The sequence below is a fragment of the Herpailurus yagouaroundi genome, unplaced genomic scaffold, assembly GCF_014898765.1.
Source record: "Herpailurus yagouaroundi ecotype Mexico unplaced genomic scaffold, PumYag 221, whole genome shotgun sequence".
Classification (NCBI taxonomy): Eukaryota; Metazoa; Chordata; class Mammalia; order Carnivora; family Felidae; genus Herpailurus; species Herpailurus yagouaroundi.
In genome coordinates this window covers 19,652,404-19,669,447 of record NW_024412452.1, presented here as the reverse complement: position 1 = coordinate 19,669,447, position 17,044 = coordinate 19,652,404, and the positions used below count along the sequence as shown (strand labels likewise).

Genomic DNA, 17,044 nt, shown 5'->3' with positions numbered 1-17,044 from the left:
AAAAGATCTGCTAAACAGTTGTAATGTTTCACCCTAAATCCTATTTATTCAGTCAAGAGCTGATCAAGCTGGCAGTAAAATATCTAGTCTACCCAAACCTTTAAAGATCTTGTAATTTTTATTTTTTATTTTCATCCTATCTTCAGTAGCAAGTGAATAGGTGCACTTTGGTAATCCTTGCCTCTGGACAAGCACAGAATTTTTTTTTTTTTTTTTTTTTTTTTTTGTCCTTTCTGAATGCCTAATAACAGAGCCTTGCTTCCTGTCTAATGATGAAAGGGTGGCAGTCAAGTTCTTTCTCTTAGTTTACTATAAAATTGAGGAATTTCATGGACCATTTTGAGAACAGAATCTTGTGCAATACTAGCTGTATTAAGTAAAGCACTTGTAAAAAAATAATTAGATAAGTTAAATGTGTTTAACCCGATTAATAAAAGTCCAGTTACTAAGACTGAAAGTAACACAGTTAAGCACAAAATATTTTGTTATTAAGGGTCGTAAAGGATATGGAATCATGGGTTTGTTGTGAGAAATAGGGTGCTTTGTTCTGCTATAAACACAAATTTAATGAGCAAAAGATGCAAACTACATTATTTGAAATAATGTATTTTTAGTTTTGTTAAAGCTTATTTCATGAAAATGTGTGTAGACATGTTTCTTAGAAAGACTTTTCAATCTGTATTTTTCAACTGACTGAATAAAAATATCTAGTGTTATGAAGGACACCCATGGGTGGGTAATGATCTCAGCAGCTACACTGACAGTTTCTCATGTTCTAATTCACCTTCACAAATCCATGGCATCATTTTTTGGCTGGAGTAATGTCAGTTGGTGACATTTGCAGCAAGTATAAAAAGGACCCCCCATGGCAGCCATTTTTATTTGATTCTTAAGATCCAAAGGCTGCTGAAAGAACAATTGAATGAAGTTGAGGATTGGGAGAAGCTTGATTTTCTTTTTCTCTGTGAAATGAAACTCTAGTCTTTTTCTTCCCCTTCCCCTTAAAAGCAAAAGTCTGCTAGGGGGTTGTAGCTGTGTCAAAGCCGCTGGGATGCCACTGCTGATCACTTTAATTACTACGACTAAGGAGGATAAAATTAAAAGTAGCACCATTGAAGCAGTGGAAGAAAGCTTGCCTAGATGTCGGTGAACTGTGAAATATAAAAATTGCATACCAATACATTTTTATGGAAAGGAAACAAGGAATTACATTACTTATTCTTGAAGAGTTTGTCCTTAAATTGTTCAAGTTTTACTAGTGCATCTATCTATGGCAGATTGTAGACCATTTCGGAATGATAAGGAAAATAGTAACTTGATATCCTGTGAGGTGGACTAAATATTTTTTCAATTCATGTCCAGAGTGGTTAGTTCTGATCCATTTTCTGTGTTTGAAAATACTTATATTTGTTGTATTGAAATACAAGCTCTTTGCACCAGAACAAGACTCTTGCCTGATCCTGAAGATGTTAGCAAAGAGAAAAGTAAAGCTGAAATGCACTATGTTCAGCACTTTTGTGAAGGCTTATAATTTAAGGTTGGGAAGCTAAGTTTTGAATGAATATAAGTAAGTTAGTTTCTCCTCATCTCTGTGTATTCAGTAACACAAAGGGTTACTGATTTGTAAAGCCCAAGAATAAGTACAAAACTGGGTTTTTAAAAAAATCACAATTTAACAGTAGGGCCTCAGAAACATTCTCTGAACACCAGTTATGTGATAGATACGACTGATGCTTTGAAATCAGACAATGATTTTTCATTTTTACTATGCCATTTACAAGATATATGACCTTGGGCAGTGTATTTAAGTGTGATTCAATTTCTGTCAAATCAGAGAGATAGTAATTTACCTTGCAGAATTCTGACCACGAAATGAGACAACATGTGTGAAAATACTGTGTGCAGGCACAGAGGTAGTATTTACTAAAAAATCTGTTATAACTTGTTTTATAAAAAGATGGTTGTGGGGAGGGAGGCCTTCCAAAATTGCAGCTTTTATAAACCCTCCAAAGAGTGCATCCATTTTACAAAAGCTAGACTATCCCACATAGTAGTTTAATTCCAAATAACACTATATAGAAAAAGGTAAATGTCGTCAGACCCATTCATAGAAATAGGAGGCCTAACTACTTCAATTTACTTAAGTTTATTTAAACTAGGCAGGTAAATGGAAGATATATAAATTTCCTAATGTGTTCAATTTTTCAAGTGTACTTTTTCTTTTTAATGACAGCAGTCTTCTGAGTTACCTTACCTCTGCATCCCAGTGAAAAGATTCCTCTTTTTTTTTTTTTTTTTGTAGCAGACATAGTAAACAAATGATTTATTTCCAGCTGTGAGTTTTTGTCTTTGTTGAATGCAGAATAGTCAGAACAAATTGCAATAACACATGGGTCGGTTTAAACAAACCATTATTGTCAGAAATACTCATTATCTACATATTTGAGCAGTTTTTGCTGAATACCATACAAAAAAACTCATCGTCCTTACTGCCTAGTCATTTTGTTCCTTTGACATAAACAGTATGTCTCTTCTGAGTAAAAGATCCATAGATTTTGTTGCTAACTAGTCTGTAAATATTACTGCAAAAATCAACTTCTAATGGAGCTTGTATATAAAAATTAAAATGAAATAGTTTTTCTTATAATGAATCTGGACATTAATATTATCAATTAAATTAAAAATTGTTGCATAATCAATTGCTATAATTACAAGCTTTTCCTTTTGACCTTAACAATTAACTTCTATTTTCTCAGTTGGTTCTTTGTCTTAAGGGAAGTTAATGGGTAAGAAAACAAACAACACAGATATGCCATCCCACTGGAGAGCTCTAGGCCCAAGCAAAATTGTCTCTGTGGTGTTAGGACATTAGTGGAAAAGTAAATCAAGGCAATCTGATAGGGAACTAGAATTCTGTCAATCAGGCTCAAGATTTTGTGCTGTGTCCATAAACTTTGTTTACTGTAGGGTTTTATGAGTTGTAACCTGCCCTTGCAGTCTGTTAATGAGGCTAAATCTTGCTACTTGAGAATTGAATTACAGCACACCTCTGGGCTAATGGTTATAAACAGAAAGTCCCATTAGGGCTGCATTCTGATTTGTTCATTTGCATTTTTTCTATTGTATAGAGAACAATGACGGGTAAATAGGTACAAACAAACAATTTACATGGAAATTGATAAAGTGTCCCTAATTAGTATTTAGAGTTGGTTTTATTAATGATTGCCTGTGTTAAATTGCACTCTTGGTAAGCTCTCAGAAACATTTGCAGATAGGAGTATTATAGGGGGAGGTGGGAGACCAAGAGGAGGTAGTAGCTTGTGAGAAAAAAAATTAGGTTCCCATTTCATATTTGGAAAGGTAGAATCATTTATTTCATTTTAACTCAGTTAAGATGACCTAAGACCACTTCATCTTAGTCTGAATCACCAAATTCCAGCTCTGCAAGAAGTTATTATTCACGCAGTGAAATTCACTTAAACCCAGTTGCCTGAGGCATATCAAATAATGGTTTTTATTAGCACTCTTAACTTTTCTTAAGTTTGAAAGATGAAAGTTTAGTAAAAGCTCAATTTTCCTCAGTTGGTCATGTAATTTGATACTTTTGGGGATCAAATAGTTTGGTGGTTAAGAGCAAGGCCTCTGTACTCAGACAGACCCGGGCTGGACTCCCAGTTCTGACATCAGGTCTAGTTGGCTTGAATTTAGAATTCTAAACCTAAATATACTCATTGGTAAAAATCAGGGTGTGAAAATTAAATGAGATCATGTATATACAGCACTTAGCACATAAAAGCTAAGAAATATTCAGCAGCCATTACCAGAATCATCATTATTGAGCTTGATATTTTCCACGTTCTGAAATATTGGTAGTGAATTGAGGATTTATGCATATTATTTTCTTTTCCCGTCTTCAGTCTCACCCTGCCCGGTGCATTCTACTCCTCTAACTACAAATAAGCTTGTGTCTCTAAATACTAGGACAATTTCCCTTGAATGTTAAATCTCTCTTCTTTTGCTCCCACCACAACTACCACCCACCCTAGGAAACCTGCTATCTCATCTTTTCCTTCCTTCTCCCCAGATTATTTTTTAAAATAACTTTTATTATAAGAGTAGTACATGTATATTACTGGAAATAAGTAAATGCAGACAAATGAAAGTAAGAAAACAAAAATATCACATTTCCACACCTAGATATCTCCATCATACCAACTTTGTGAATACGCTTTGAAGTCTTTTTCTCTACATATGTATGTGTATTTATTTTGCCAAAATGATAAAATGAGGTTATTACTACATAAATTATTTTTTTTTCAGTCAAATTGCATTTCCTCTCATTTAATACGATGGTTATGTTCAAATTTTTGTAATTGATTCAGCAATGGCCCTTACAGCTGGTTTGTCCAAACTACTAGCTAAGCTGGGATTATATGTTGTATCTATACAAATAGGACTATACAGTTAGGTTTCTTTTGGTGGTGATGGTGATTGGTTAGTTGGTTTTTGTTGTGTGCTTATTTTTGTAACTTTCTTATTAAAATGACCAGGTCATTTATCCTCAATGTCATACCTTCTAGATTTACTTGGTTGCTTCCTTGCTGTGTCATTTATCATGTTTTTCTATCCCCTGTGTATATGATAAATTGGAAGTTATATTGAAAGGCTTAGTGGATTCATTTTAAACATTTGAGCTAGAATATTATTGGTGATGTGCGTTTCACGTGCTTCACATCAAAAAACATATAACATATGGTTGACCCATCATTAATGATGCCAAGACTGACCAATAGATTAGTGGCCCCTAATCCCTGATTTCGTTCTGATCTCTCCATTTACGAGTACGCTTTCTCCTTGCCACTAGGAAATAATCTGTGTGGTGTTTCTTAAGCATATGTTCCAATTACTATTGCTGTGTAAAAGCTACCCCAAACTTAGTGGTATTAAAAAAAAAATTATTTTTATGCTCACAGATTCTGTGGGTCAGGACTTCAGACGGGACACACTGGGGATGCTTTGTCTCTGTTGCATATTGTCTGGGGCCTCCACTAGGAAAACTTGACCCTTGGGGTTGACTCAAAATGGCTAAAGGCTGACATCTTCTGAAGGCTTCTTCATTCACATGTCTGGTACATGGGCCAAGGAGACTCAAGGCTTAACTTCGCTGGCATGACAGCTGGGTTCCCAGAAAGTAAAAAATGCAGGAATTTCAAGAGAACTGGGCAAAAAGGATATGGCCTTTCCTACCAAGCCTTGGAAATCACCCACAACACTGACATGTTCTACTGATTATAATACAAGTCACTAAAGCTGGCCCAGATTCAAGGGGGGAGGAACTAAATTTTACCTCTTAATGAGGGAGTAAAGTCACATTGCAGAGAACATGTGGAATGAAAAACACTCTAATGGCTATCTTTGGAAAATATAGTCTGCCACAACATAATATGACTATCTAGTTTCCCATCAGACATATATCAAAGAGCTTAAATAGCTGTTGATAATCCATGCCGGAGTCATTCTTTTATGAATGGCAAAGTTATGTTTTTGTAATCTTACCTTTTAAAAATTATAGGTGGTATTATTTTATAAAATAGAGCTTTTTTCATTGGCTAGGACTATTTAGTTACCCTAAAAGTGAGTTTTTACTGGCAGGACAAGATAATTGCTGGATTCTTTTCCTCTAATTGCCAATTTTCAGAAGAGTTATTTTAAAAGCTGACTCAAATGAATTAATACATCCTTCTAAGAAACTTAAAAAAATTTTTCCCTTTATTCTTTTCCTCATTTCTTTTTTTTTTTTTTTCACAAATCTTTTTTTTCTACACCTAACGTGGGACTCAAATTCATGACCCCAAGATTGACAGTCACATGCTCTACCAACTGAGTCAGGAACGCCCATCTAAGAACTTTTTGAATATCACATTGAATTGATGACTTTTCATTGATTCAATGTGTGATTTCATTGATTCAATTCACAGCAGTCATTGTGCTTTTTGATACTGAAATTATTTCAGTTTGTTCACTAGGAGCTTCAAGCATGTCTCTGGGTCCATTTGATACCCCTATTAATCTACTCCTATTAATCTTGACAGCTCTCATTTCTAGCCATCTCAAAATGTGTGAAAGAATTACCTAGGTTTGAGCTCCACCAATCTGTTATCTTCCTCTGTTCTTAATAATATTGCCTACTGAGTTTGGTTGCCCTTTTTTAACATTCAGACTCACTAACCTATCACATTTACTACAGTTGTTTGTTCCCTTTATCTCCTGATACATGAGTGTTCTAGTTCTTCTCTTTATCTATCGCCTTTTCTCTTCTCATCTGAATACAGATATTTTCCACGTTTCAGTCAGTAGCTGCCCTTTTTCTTCATAGTGTCTCTTTAAACACTTTGATTTATCCCCGTGATTTCAGCTCTATAGTCCTAGTTTGACTTCACTTCTTAACATGAATTTCACTTTCCCATCTACCACCTAACATCTTCACTCAGATGTCCAGGCAGTCTCTCCAACCCAGTGACCCACCTAACTTCTGACTACCATCTCTTACCCCAAATGTCCTCTCCTTCCCTTTCTATTGTTCGTTAGTTTCTCTATTTTTATTTTTAGTGCCACAGTTTTGCTAGTTGCCCAAGTTTAAAACTTCTGAGTCAACTTCTTTCTTCCCTCCACATCTAATCAGTTACCAAGAATTGATATAGGTACCAGTTCTACCTCTAATATATTCTTACAATGTCTCTCTCATTTCAGTTAGCATCATCCTACTTCTGGATCTCATTACATCTTCCTTGGACTATTATAAGAGCCTCCTACCTAGACTCTTTCCAGTTTCTCTATGCCACCCTATCTTGTATACTATTGTTAGATTCATCTTTCTCAAGTGACACCTGTGATTGGTCATTCTCCTAGACACCAAATAAACAAATAAAAAAACACAATACACAAAACCAAACTTTTAGAAAAATGTTTACCTATTTTTGAGAGAGAACACAAGCAGAGGGGCAGAGAGAGGGAAACACAGAATCTGAAGTCAGTTCTGTTGAGAAGGAGGCATTTGTACAGAGTTAAAATGAACTTGACAAATAGTTTCAAAAGTAATAACACACACACACACACACACACACACACACACACACACACAGTACTATAGTAACATAGATAAAGGAGACTTTATTCCACCAGTGGGGAGGAGGGAAGAATAGTTGGGAAATTTAGTGGATTTAAACTGAATCTTGAAAAATGGGTAGGAGTTAAATCAAATGAGAGAAGACCATTCCAAGAGGAAATGACACATTCAAATCCCTGGGTACATGAAACTACACTACACAAGCAATTCTATATAAATAGATGTGAACTTTTATGGAGGTTGGGAGAGGTTAAGGGAAGATAGCACTGTAAGGACATGTTGAAGCCACATTATTTCAGGCTTTGTTTTGTTATGATACCTTATTTTATATATTTTCCAGTTTATAAAGCAATTTATAAATTCATGTCAATTATTATAATTCATAATACTCCTTTTTTAGTAGGCAGAAATTTTAGTTATTTAATACTCTGTAGTTTTTACTTAAATATTAAAAAAAAACACATTAGATTTTATTTTGCCTTTTTTTCTTTTTTTTTATTTTTTTTTACTGTTTATTTATTTTTGAGACAGAGAGAGACAGAGCATGAATGGGGGAGGGTCAGAGAGAGGGAGACACAGAATCGGAAACAGGCTCCAGGCTCTGAGCTGTCAGCACAGAGCCTGACGCGGGGCTCGAACTCACAGACCGCGAGATCATGACCTGAGCCGAAGTCGGCCGCCCAACCGACGGAGCCACCCAGGCGCCCCTTATTTTGCCTTCTTAATGAGCATTTAAGAGAAGAGAGACTAGGGGCGCCTGGGTGGCGCAGTCGGTTAAGCGTCCGACTTCAGCCAGGTCACGATCTCGCGGTCCGTGAGTTCGAGCCCCGCATCAGGCTCTGGGCTGATGGGTCAGAGCCTGGAGCCTGTTTCCGATTCTGCGTCTCCCTCTCTCTCTGACCCTCCCCCGTTCATGCTCTGTCTCTCCCTGTCCCAAAAATAAATAAACGTTGGAAAAAAAAAGAAAAAAAAAAAAGAGAAGAGAGACTTAGGAATGGGGATAGTATATCAGTTATCCAATTCTGATTTTAAAACTGCCAACAACTATGACTTGTGGAACTAATATAGTGTCTCCATTTCTACTCTAGCCCCCTAAAAATTCTGTTTCATATATTTGATCATGTAGTGTAGCAGCCTTTTCTGCTATCAGAGATGTCTATTAGTGCTCTATACCTTTATTAGAAAACAGCAAGTTAAATTCTATTTTATAAAAATAAGGTATTAATTGAAATTGTTTTTGGTATTCTTTTTTTCTATAAGCCTGATTATTTTGTTAACAATAGCCCCTTCTATTTTCTCAATAATAAATATTGCCAAGCATTCTTTAAAGGCTAGTTTGAATTTTTAGCAGACATTTTAATACAATAATTTGTAAATATTTTTTTAAAAATCTGATTGTAGGATGTCTTTTAAAAATGGTGTGACATCCAACTGATATAGAGCATCTTATTTATAATGTGGGCCAAGCACCATGCTGTAAACCAGTTACTATCATGATGATCAGATTGAAAATGAAATTGCATTTCTGTCAATTACTGAGTTGGCAACTGTTCAATATATCTTAGCAGCAAGATGAAGAGCGACGTCGGCAGCTGAGAGAGAGAGCTCGTCAGCTAATAGCAGAAGCTCGATCTGGAGTGAAGATGTCAGAACTTCCCAGCTATGGTGAAATGGCTGCAGAAAAGTTGAAAGAAAGGTCAAAGGCATCTGGAGGTGAGTTAAAGAATCTTGTATCATATTCTACAGACAACCTAGAAATCTGCAGTGCACCTTTTGGGACTTTTTATTCTTACTTCAAAATGTTGCATCAAATACATAAAGTTTCTAACCTTTTGATATGTTGCAAAGAACCTATAGGAAGCTTAGTAAATCAGATGATAACTCTTGCTGTTTTCCAAATCAACTTTTTGGCTTAATTTTTACTTTCTTAGAAGTACTTTCTTAAAATATGATTTGGGAAAAAACTCATCTAGACTTTGGTTTATGATTCCCCATTACTATCCTCATTAATTATAGTTAGGAGTGAGTAAAATACCATCAGGTCCTCAACACCTAGGTCACAAGACTTGTTAATGGTGAGCTTTGGCATGAAAGAGTTTTGCTTTGACTTAGATCTTTAGAAAGTAGCTTTAACAATGATCTGGCCTTATAGCCTGACATGGAAGAATTTTGAGTAAGTCCCATATCCATTTCTTCTTAGTTTCCTTATTCTAAGAAGGTCTTCTTCAGTATCCGCAGAAATTATTCTAAGCTTGATGTTGGGACAAGGATTACGTATATAATTAAAGGCAATTTTGGTTTTGCCTCTTAATGCTCACCTTGGGCATCTTTAACTTGGAACTTTTTGCATTTTTGTTTAAGAGGAGTATATTCAAGAGGCTTGTGGGTTTTTGTCTTTTTTTTTTTTTTTTTTTCCAAAGGTGTATAACCTATTTATCTACCAAAACATGCCAGGTACTTGTCCTTAGTTAATCTTAGAATGCTAGGATCACTCTGAAGAGTAGGCAAGTGTGGACTTGAATAAGACCTTAGAGAACTGTAGCAGAGGTAAGCTATTTCTAGGTTGATGATAAGTTTCTTCTAAGTAAACTGAAATTTACTGCTGTTATTTCTAGTCGATTCCTTATATTAAAAACTTAGTGTTGTAGAGAATGCCAGCTAATGCCTGTATTATATAGCTTTATGTCTCATAAATCTGAAAGCTGCTTCCCTAAACAGCTGTGTATCTGTTCCTCTGGTCTTGTCAGAATGTTTTTATCTTCTTAAAGCCTTCATCTAACTTTTCAACTCCCATCACTCAGAATTTTTAATGCAATTTCTACCCTCTCTTACTACAGTTTTATAGTAACATCAGCAACTACTCATGGCTACACACTTATATAATACTATCATAATTTGCTTTTATAACTATTAATAACAAGATGTTTCTTTGGTATCAGAAAAATTCCAGGTATTCTAAGTAAGTTGTAAAAATCTTTGCCTCCTTGTATCTTGGAATACAGAAAAAAATTTATATTCTTAACCCTTCAGATAAAGTGTTCTAAAACTACTAATGCTCCCTTCCTGTGGCATTATAAACCCATAGGAGAACAGTAATAATAGGATAGAGAGGTATCCAGTGTCTCTCTTATTTTTTTCTCAGTGGTGAGCAAATAATAACACTATTTTAAATAAGCTGTAAACTCTGGGAAGGCTAAGAATTAAAAGTTTTAATTATTAATTATTACTATTTGTAGATAGTTTGGTTAATATTAAAATGAAGCCTCAGGGTTCAGGCAGATGTCACTGGAGAACAACAAAGGCGTCATCATAGACCATGAGTGGAGCTCACTCTCAAGTCTTCTCCAGCACTGGTGCTGACTGTCTCTCAATGCTCTCTTGTCCATGTAGTACCCTCCTGATCTGTTCTTTTGATGAGCTCTACCAACTTTATCCCTTCTTATTTTTTCTTTCTCCTCCTAGTCTAAGGTGGCACTTAATCTACTGTTTAGAAGACTCAAGCACACTGATAATTCATTTTTTCTTTCTTGTATCTATTTTTATATCTTTTACATCTATTTTATTTTTATGGATAAACTCTTTGCCCCCATCAATCAGGTATTTGCCTTCTAATAGTCAAAGTCAAGCTTTTCTGCATCTGTGGAGAGTCATAGGAAGGGTCATCTGTGTAATTCGTCTTAACACTAACATCCAATTCCAGTTGAGGCTAAGCCAGGACTAGACTAGATGGAGAGACTTCCATCAGTGTGACAACCCAAAGAATGCATATCTTCCCTACTTGGTAACTAGGGAATGTGAAGACCTGATTTTGGCATCATTTAACAGTCAACAGTCAACAAAGTAAATAAAAGACAAGTGAGGATTGGACCTGCAGAATCCAGGATTAGATTCATTCTAGCAAAGAAGTGTAGACTAGAACAGGGAAAGCCAGGTGAAATGAAGATGGGATGGGATTCACCAGATACCTTATGAAGACTTGTCGAAGCTAGACTGTGTTCCCTAAGAACCAGAGTGATCAGGATCCGTTTCACCTGTGGGATACACTGTATTTTGGATATTGAAGGCAGCCACATATCAGATGGTAGGCTCTTAATCAGAGCTAAGGTTGACCTACTACAAGTGGAACAGGGCTATTGCCTGATGGATATTGGTGTGTCTTCATAAATGTGGAGCAGACTAGGTCTGCTCAGAAGCTGTTGAGGCTGGGAGTAGGGGAAGAGACCTTTAGGACAAGGCAGAGGGTAAAATTCCTGCCTGAAATTCAACCATTATACATACGCATTAATCTAGTGAGCCATGATAGTCACTGTGCTAGGCCAGGATTTAGCAAACTTCCTGAAAAAGGCTAGAGTAGAGGGGCGCCTGGGTGGCTCTGTTGGTTAAGCATCCAACTTCGGCTCAGGTCATGATCTCACAGTTTGTGAGTTCAAGCCTTGCATCAGGCTCTGTGCTGATAGCTCAAAACCTGGAGCCTGCTTCAGATTCTGTCTCTGTCTTTCTCTGCCCCTCCCCCACTTATACTGTGTCTCTCTCTCTCTCTCTCTCTCTCTCTCTCTCTCTCTCTCAAAAATAAATAAAATGTTTAAAAAGGGGGAAAAAAAAGCTAGAGTAGATATTTTAGGCTTTGAAGGCCATATGGTCTCTATTTAAACTATTCACTTCTGCCCTTGTTACCTGAAAGTAGCCTTGAACATTATGTAAATTAATGGATGTGCTAGTTATTTACCCCAAAACTATAGTGGGCTAGATTTTGCCCCCAGGCTATACTTTGCTGACCTTTGCATAGCAAATTAGAAATTCACTTGGATTCACAAGAGTCTAATTCCTAAGGGAAAATGACCTTATGAGGTTGATAAGTCAGGGGGAAAATTAACAAATTAGTATCTACTCTTCCACTGTCTAGTGGGAATCATCAGGTCTGAATAAGGAATAGTGTGAAAGGGGAGAGAAATTAGTAGGGACCAGCCTAGATGGAGGATGAGGATGGGAAGATTTTGGAAGCAGTGATCCAGAGGAACAACGGAGGGAGTGGTCAAGAGTTGAAATAATAATGTGGAAGCATAGCCTGGGGAATGTGTTAAACACGATTGTTACTCAGACTCAATGCTTGCTTGAAACACTTGCTTTTTTCTTTTCTCAAGCAGCAGGTTTTCTCAACCTGCCTTAGTGAGGAAAGGAAACTTAATAAGTTTGAAGTGAGGCGTATTCAGCTTCATGGTGTCCACAGAAAATATACACAAAGCATTTTAAGCCAGGTATATAGCCATATATTCAAGCAACCCACTTGCATCCTCTTGCAACCAGAAATAGCCTAATTCTTGTGAAATAACAGAATCATATCTGTCCAAGGAGCTATAGCTTTTACTTGTCTTCCTTTTGACTTAATTTTAGGGCATATGAGAGAATCAGGTGATATTGTGCACACTACATGTTTTTTTCAATTTCTGCATCATTCTGTAGTTGTAGACCTATAATTTTAAAATCCTGGTTCTAGGGGACGCCTGGGTGGCTCAGTCAGTTAAGTGTCGGACTTTGGCCCAGGTCATGATCTCACAGCTTGTGAGTCTGAGCCCCGCATCGGGCTCTGTACTGACAGCTCAGAGCCTGGAGCCTGCTTCGGATTCTGTGTCTCCCTCTCTCTCTGCCCCTCCCTCACTCACACTCTGTCTCTCTGTCAAAAATAAACATTAATATCCACTTAAAAAGAAATCCTGGTTCTATGTAGAAAACTTGTGGGTTCATTTTATTATATTGATCTTTACTTGACAAGGTGCAGGTATTTGGGGACAAAGTTTGGTACTTTCATTTTTAGCTGTATAGTGTTGTGGTTGGAGAGTATGGCCTGAATTTCTGCTTTGGGAATTAATAAGTTTTTATTTTGACAAATTAAATGTTAACTTGTTGTTAATGGTCCACTGACACTTGGAAAAAGGTATCCATCCTGTTTTAAGATTATATTACGTCATATCTTTATTTTATGTTATATGGTATATTAAATATATATATTTTATTCATTGTACATATGTGTTTATTCTATAGCTTATCACTTTGGTTTGAGTTAGGGTAGTGTCATTTAACTTTTACACTGACATTGTTGCCTCTCTTTGATTTATATAAAGTAGTGTTACTTTGTTTTTGCATTTCAAGTGTATAAAGGAAATGTTTTTTTTTTAATTTTGTCCATGAATCTGTTTGTATTCTGTCTTATCTTCATTTCAGTTATGGCAAATAGATTTATCTAAATTTGCTAAACCAAAATGAAATATTGTAGGTCTTCAATAATTTTTATATTCAGCTTCTGTTAATAATTATGTTTGCATTGCGTTTTCTGTCTTATGTTTGATTTTATTATCAAACATTGATATTTGATAATTGTTATATTATAAATAACTACATATAATATATATTATGAATAACAAATATTGTTACCTATAATAACAAGTTATTAATTTTATAGGGGACTTCAGTGAGAATTAAAAAATCATGATACAAGTGAGAAAATTTTTTCTGAACGTATTTTCTGAAGTTTTTTCTAAATGTGTTTTTATGATCACTTCAGCTTCTTTTTGTGAAAGTGTGGATATTCTTTTTTTACCATCACCAGATACCCTGTTTTTCCATTTAATTTATTTATAAATGATAAGTGTTGTAAGACTAGCCTTATTGCTGTGCTCTGAATCATATCACTGGGATTCCCATTTTGCTTATAGTGCTGCTCAGTGTTATCCAATCTCCTTTTACCTTTTCCTACATACATTATATGTGCCATATTTATAAACCAACTTCTGTTGGGTCTCTAATTTACTTTCTGCCATCCTCACCCGCTCGGTTTTCAGTGATTAGCCATAAAGATGGAAGGATGGATGGATGGATGGATGGATAGATAGATGGATGGATAGATAGATAGATAGATAGATGTCATACACATAATATGTAATATCTTTCACAAACACACATGCACTTTGTTTCTGCTAGAATGCATTTAGACTATTACCACAGGTGTGAAGAAATGTGTTGTAACAGTAACTGTTGAAAAGAATTCAAGGGATTGGGCTAAAACTGAAATCAGGGAATTAAAAGTAGAAATCCATTCTTAAGAAGACTTGAGCTGCGTAGATCAGTTTTTTACTCTTGCTTTCTCAAATAGTAATCCTTTTATCTAAGGTTAACAATACATATATAAACACTCAGCATTGTTCATGAGTGGTAGTATAAATAGAGTTCACTTAGCTGGAAATAAAATGAATGGCACCTATTTAACGTGACACTGGAACCCAGTATACATGGATAATGAAGGGAAATACAATTTTCTGCATATCCCTGGAAACTGAAAGTACCCATATCTGACCACATTTCCAGACTTAGCATTTCTTTTCATAGCAATGCCATCCTTTTAGTCACTCAGACTGGAGGGTCAATTTTGATGTCTGCTTCACCCTTCTCCTTCTCAGTATTTCTCCCCAACCACCCAGTATCCCATCAGTAGTTTTCAAATTGCATTATACCCACTTCCAATTCTTGTATACTAGGTTGGGCTCTCTGTGCTGCTTGCCTGGAGGTTATAACAGTCTCTGACCTTGATTTCCTTTCAGTTCTCCAGTCTGACATCTAGGTCAGCAATCTCACTCACATCAAGGATGATGTCACATACATTGTACACTTCTGTGGGCAATCCTGAGACCACTTTTTCTTTCACATAGGAAGGCATATCAGACTGTAAGCAAGAGTGATATTTTAGGAATAAAAGTAAAGCCATTGTAATTTATAAAAGTCATAAACTTCATTGCTTATATTGCTATTAATTATTTTATACATATTTCACAACTGATTACAATAAGACACTTTGATAGAAAATTACTTTATAGACTACTCTTAAAGAGTTCAGTGCTGATCATGTTAGAACACCAGTATCTCTCCATTCTTAACAAGTAAAATTTAAACTTCCCATTCTGCCCTTCAAGGCTCTCTGCAGTTTTACCTTTCAAGTCTTACCTCACATTATTTTCCTTTAAAATGCTTTGGAGGTGCCTAGATGGTTCAGTCTGTAAGTGTCTGACTTCAGCTCAGGTCATGATCTCACAGTTCATGAGTTCAAGCTCCGCATTGGGCTCTGTGCTGACAGCTCACAGCCTGGAGCCTGCTTCAGATTCTGTGCCTCCTCTCTCTGCCCCTACCCCGCTCAGGCTCTGTCTGTCTCTCTCTCTCTCCCAAAAATAAATAAACGTTAAAAAAAATTTTTTTAATTTTAAATGCTTCAAAGGTTAATGCTTCTGAAGAACAATTCCTGGTACTGTTGGCAAAGAGAAATCTTTTCATTTTTTGAATTTGCTCTGTAACTTATTTTTATCCCATAACACTTACCTGTTGTATATGGTTTTGTAATCACTTGAACGTGTATCTTTAAGGTGGAATAAGATAAACTCGGTGTCTCCTCAACATCTAGCAGTGTTTTGTAAATTGTAGATACAATATGTAGTAGAAGTTTCTGGAATAAATAAATGAATGAATGTTGAATTTTGTGCTTTCACTCTAGATTAATTATGGTCAGTAATAATTAGTAGAGGCTAGTTGGCAGCAACACTCTAAAAACTACTGATAGTGAACTATCTCTGACAGAGTAATACAAGAAAGTCTTATAAACACTTTTTTAGTCCTCAGGAAATACTTGTTCATTCACGTTTACTGCAAAATTACTTAGAGAAGAATTTTTAAGGATAATGAAGATGCTAACATTTATGAAATTAGTTGTGCTAATAAGCACAACTGATTAGAAAATATCTCTCAACTGATTGTACTTAAATAATGTAGCCAAGTATAATGCCTTGGCAATTTGAAAGCATTTAGCAATGTTTTTCCCTAGGGGAATTTATTAATCTTTTTTTTTCTTTGTTGTGTTCTTATAAATGACATACATAGTATGTGGGATGTCTTCAATAAAAGTAAACTATTGTTATTAATATTAATGATCATAATAAGTATTTACTTGGGAAGGCCCAAAATCTAACACAAAGGTATACAGGGAAAAGGACAAATATTGAAGGATGAAGCCAAAAGTATAGAATTTTGGAATTTCTCACTTGAAATGATGCTGGAATACCTCATTATTGATAAAAGTTGCCCAATAAAAGATTAATGGTAGAGTAATAGGGATATTCTTTAACTTTCAGGGCTAGACAGGTATTTCTCCAAAAGGTACACTGCCTGTCAGTAACAGAATTTAAAGCTAAACCTCTTACATGCAAATCAAATTATTGCTGTGCTTTTTCAAATGCATAAAATTCAAAATTACTTAACCCAGTTTTATCACTTGGATTTAGAAAGGAAAAAAGTATATAAAAAAAAAAAACTTTAATGTAAAAAAAAAAAAAAAAAACCTCAACTAATTGTGACCCAAAACGTTTTACTAAGTGTATAAAAACTAGCGTGACTTCCTCATTTCCGTGTATTTAATTTTCAATACTAATTTTTTCAGCTTTCAGTCTCCCAAGATGTACTGTTCTAATTGTTTCTGAACTTTCTTTTGCATAAGGTACTGTCTGTTCCAGTCTCAATCATGTCTCTTAATTTATCCATAATGATTTCATGATAATATTCATTAATAGTGGAAAAGCACTCAAGGCTTCATACAAATGATATAAATATAGCTACAAGTTTATGTAGAAGGATTTGTTTCTTTATACATTTATATCTCATAACTGCTAAAAAGGTGAAATCTAGAAATATTATTTGATGACTTTATTAGTAAACCAACTTTATTTTTGTATGTCTGTTGTTAGAGATTACTTACACATTACATTTTAAAATATAGGGACTTGATGAGCTCAGTGATTCAGAGACCGCATGTGACAAATTGTCAAAACCTTTGTAACTTCTTTGATGTGACAATTCATCTTTGACATATGAATGTAAAATACAAAT

At 35.4% G+C, this 17,044-nt stretch overlaps 1 protein-coding gene across 11 annotated transcripts in view; it reads left to right on the top strand.

The window, feature by feature from the left end:
* The window catches only part of EHBP1 (EH domain binding protein 1), a 364,778-nt gene that overhangs the window by 293,806 nt on the left and 53,928 nt on the right, over nt 1-17,044 (top strand). For 9 of the 11 annotated variants that reach the window (XM_040458288.1, XM_040458291.1, XM_040458287.1 and 6 more), the window contains one exon: nt 8,692-8,839. In XM_040458288.1, coding sequence (XP_040314222.1) covers nt 8,692-8,839 — 148 coding nt within the window. The remainder of the gene's footprint in view (nt 1-8,691; nt 8,840-17,044) is intronic. The other 2 variants (XM_040458290.1, XM_040458296.1) reach the window with 1 other exon arrangement.